Here is a 4,236-nt window from a genome sequence, read left to right on the forward strand (position 1 = left end):
AAGAGGTATTGACTGAATGTCGTGAAGTAGAATGTGAAATCAAACTCTTCTCTCAAGATACAAGCAATGCCTGAAACTTCCCCTGGGTCTACCTGGTTATTGTTGACAGGATGCTTTGTGTGAGTGGGGTCTGCACCTTTGGGTTAGGGAATGGGTGGGGTCTTGCAAGACTCACTCACTATCCTGAGCCCTGCTGACCCTCAAGAAATCTTCTCTCCCAGTTCACCCAGTTTGGTCCCGAAGTGCAGCCTCTTTGATAAATGTTTTCCACCCACTTATCCCTCTGGCTTTTGATGGTAATGCAAGTAGGTTTGTCACATTACTGAGGAGTCAGTCCAGATTAAGGCATCCACACTCTGTCTTCACGTAACGCAAGAGCCAACCCCAGACAGACAGATTAATAGACTTGTGTCGTAGGGCACAGAGGATCAAAATAATAGATGGGAACTTAGGGAAACCCATTTTAGCTCAGGACAAAGGGATCACTTTTGTACTGTTAGAGATGTTCAGTATTAGAATGGACCTGAGGTAATGACTTGTCACCTCTAGTCTTTAAGCAGCTGATTTATCTGTCAGATGCTGGGAGGTTCTCATGAGTGGGAGAGTTGGGGCTAGACTGCCAAGACCCCTTGTTTCGCTGCCTCTCCTTTGGGTAGGGAGAAGAGAACAGGCAGGCTGCTGTGGAAGGGCCGGGACTTGAGGGAAGAGGGCCAAAGGGGAAGCCATTGCGTGTCAGGACTGGAGGAGTAAGGACAGGCCGCGTTTACAGCCTTTGCCATGCTGTCCCAAACATGGCCTGCTTTACAAAGCTGCTGAAAGGCCCAACTCCAGAATCTGGAGATCTGAGTGCCATCTGGCCGACTGGCTTGCAGGGAAGCCTTGGCAAAGTTGCTTTTCTCTCTGGTTCTTATTTTCTCGTCTGGAAAATGAAGGGGTAGGATTTGATGAGCTCTCAAGTGTCTTCCAGCTCTGGCAGTCGTGCAGCTGGCTCTGCGGTTCAGAGCAGGTCAGTGAGGCAGTGGCCCCGGGGCATGGGGGCCAAATCACTACAGGCTTCCTTCCCATCTCCACCCCGCCCAGCCCCCGCGGCCACTGCTGACTAGGGGTCTTTTTCCAGTTTGCCACATTCTTGTCCCAAGTGTAATTTAGCACCAGGCGTGGAGAGCAGGAGATTTGGGTTCCAAATCAGCCCTGAGATTAACTGTGTGATCTTTAGTCATGTTCCTTCTCTGAGCCTTGGCTGCCTCACCTGTAACACTAGAGCCAGAGCAAGACTGAATGATGGGATTTGCTGGGGTCAACAGCTTCAGGCTCTTTTAGGAGTCAAGTCCCTGTTGTTCCAGGAACTAGGGTATGCCCACTGTGTAGCCAACACCCAGGATGAGAAGTCATCCACATGACAGTGGAAATGTAGCTCTGAAATGGACCTAGAACCCCACCCCCTCATCCACTCCTGGCTCTGCCACCAAACACACCTCAGGAGACTGCCACTGGTGTCATTTCCCTTGTCCATAAGAATCTCCTCCCCGACCCTTTCCTCTGCGGTAGATGAAGGAGACAGGTGGGGCTGCCCTTAGTAGTTTTAAGGTTGGGGTGCTGAGGCTCTGACCAAGAGAGTATCCTGCCTGAGGCCAAGGAGCAAAGGGAACCCAGGTGGCCACAACTCAGGCGAGACTTGAGCTTCCTCTCTCCAACTGCACGCAAGCCATCCACTCCACCAGCTCCTGGGCTTTTCTCCACACCAGACTTCCCCCAGCCCTGGACCTCCAGCAGCTCTTGGATAGAAGGAAGGGAGGCAGAAGGCAGCAGGATCTGCTTTTGGAGGACCACACCTCGGAGAAGAGCTGGATCTCCCAGGTGGGGTTGCTCGAGGCCTCTGGCGGGGCCAGGGCGGCACTGAAAACCGATCTCCAGGAGGGCGTGGCTCCCAAATGCTGGCAAATATAAAATTCCAGGGAGCCAGCACCGTCTGAAGACCAGCGGCAGGCACGAGGAGCCACCCGGCAAGCCCCTCAGTTCCTGGGCCTCGAAGCGGTAAGCCCCAGTGTAGGAGGAGCCTTGGGAGGGCCTGGGGGCTGCAGGTGGGGTCCCACAGGCCAAGATGGGACAGATGGAGAGAGGCAGATGTTTGTGCCACAGATAGAAGGAGAAATGCCAGGGGAAAATCACTGCAGGGGGCTGACATATAAGTCACATGCGGTGACAGATGCTCACACTCACACCCATCCAGAGACATTCACAGGCAGATAGACACACACACACAAACCCAAAGGCAGACACAGGGAGAAGACAGCCCCACTCACAGGCTTGCCTCACCCGTCAGATAGCCCAGCCTCACCGTGGCTCATTCACCTGGAAGCATGTGGTATTTAAAAACTCCCCGTCCCATCTGCACACCCATCGAGAGACATCTGTCTACCCACTGTGTTTCAGATGCCCATGGCGTCCCCCCAAACCTTGCTCCTCTGCCTGCTGGTCCTGGCAGTTACTGAAGGCTGGGGTCGGCAGGGGGCCATTCCAGGCTGTCACTTGCACCGTGAGTAACCCTGGGAGCAGAGAGCTGGGTGGGAGCAAAGAGCTGGATCAAGGCGCAGGGGCACCTTCATGGTCCCAATACTGAGGGGATAGGAAAAAGCTGGGGGAGCCTCCGCGGAGGCACCATCTACCACTCGCCTGTCTCCTTCTAGCCTTCAACGTGACAGTGAGAAGTGACCGCCAAGGCACCTGCCAGGGCTCCCATGTGGCACAGGCTTGTGTGGGCCATTGCGAGTCCAGCGCCTTCCCTTCCCGGTACTCTGTGCTGCTGGCCAGTGGCTATCGACACAACATCACTTCCGTGTCTCAGTGCTGCACCATCACTGGCCTGAGGAAGGTGAGGGGCCCAGCCCCATGGTGGCTCATTGGGGGTCGGGGGAGACAGAGGAGAGGAGGTCTAAGATGGCCTGAGAAGGGGACTGCAACATGGAACCCCTCTCCCACAGGTGAAAGTGCAGCTGCAGTGTGGGGGGGACCGGAGGGAGGAGCTGGAGATCTTCACAGCCAGGGCCTGCCAGTGTGACATGTGTCGCCTCTCACGCTACTAGCCCATCCCTCCCCGCCTCCCTCCCCTTGCTCAGAGGGTCTGAGCTGGGTATATCCTGTCTGTCCTGGGCCTCACTGAGGATGGCAGCTCCGACCTTAAGATTCTGTAATCGTCACCTCTGGAGAAGAGGGGAGTTTCTGCCTCTTTCCAGCCTCTGCCTGGCCGCCTAGCCAACTTTTCATCATTTCACTTCCCTCTTGGTCCCTACCCCTTAATAAAGCAAGCAATCCTCAAGTTTCTGTCTTTATTAAGTCTACCCCCGGCCAGGGGGAAGGGGACAGACTGTGGTAACCTTGCCCCAGGACAATGGGGAATGTATTCTGCCTGTGCCCTCCCCCTGCCCAATAAATAAAAAGGGACAAGGAAGTACAGGATGAGCAAGGGGAGGGAAGGAGGGTGCCCCGGGCCCAGGACAGGGTCTGTGTTGGGGTGAGCAGAGGAGAATAAATAGACCATGGATCCCATGGTGGGTGAAGAAGGACCTCGCGCTGGCACGAGGTGGGGTGGGCAAGGTGCTGAGGCCCCTTGCCCTAGGCCGGGAGCGGGGGGTGGGATCCCGCCTGTGGTCTGGAGCCCAGCTTTGTGGGGCAGGGGCAGATCCCCAATGGCAGCCTCCCGGTCAAGCTTGCCCTGGTCAGGTCCTGCCACAAGGGCCCGACAGTTCCGTTGCCAGGACCACCATCTCCTCTCCTCCTCTCCCCACAGCGAAAGCTGCCCACACTGGGCCAGGCAGGGAGCCCGCCGAGCCCACTCTGGCAGGGCCAGGGGGAGGCGTGTGTCTCTCTGGGCCCCTGGGCAGGAGAGGGGATGGAGGGACTGATAGCTCTGGGTTTAGCTCTTCCCCTCCTGGGGCATCTCTAGCTCTGACCCCCACTGGCGGCCACTGGGGGTGTAAGGCGCTGGAGGGGGGCCTCTTTGGCTCCCTGGGTCCCCTGTAACCGGCGTAGCCGTAGCTCCTCCAGGCCTTGCCACAGCTCCTGACGCTCCTGGGCCTTTTGCTGCTCCCTGGGGAGAGAGGGTGAGGCAGCTCCCCTACCTAGGGCCCCACCTATAGTCCAGCCGCCCTCACCACTGATCCATCTGCAAAGGGACTCCATGGGAACTTTCCACTTTGGGAAGAGAGCACATGGATTAGCCTGGCTCCGAGAAGCCTG

General features: G+C 56.8%; 1 protein-coding gene across 1 annotated transcript; it reads left to right on the forward strand.

Annotated features, from left to right (window-relative positions):
- The first annotated feature begins 2,433 nt into the window (after positions 1-2,433).
- Positions 2,434-3,140, forward strand: GPHA2 (glycoprotein hormone subunit alpha 2). Its single transcript, XM_039860168.1, has 3 exons — positions 2,434-2,536; positions 2,688-2,872; positions 2,982-3,140. Exons 1-3 carry the CDS (start codon positions 2,434-2,436, stop codon positions 3,081-3,083), a joined length of 390 nt encoding a protein of 129 aa, XP_039716102.1. The 3' UTR covers positions 3,084-3,140.
- The last annotated feature ends 1,096 nt before the right edge of the window (positions 3,141-4,236 follow it).

The sequence above is a fragment of the Pteropus medius genome, unplaced genomic scaffold, assembly GCF_902729225.1.
Source record: "Pteropus medius unplaced genomic scaffold, Ma_sr-lr_union100, whole genome shotgun sequence".
Classification (NCBI taxonomy): Eukaryota; Metazoa; Chordata; class Mammalia; order Chiroptera; family Pteropodidae; genus Pteropus; species Pteropus medius.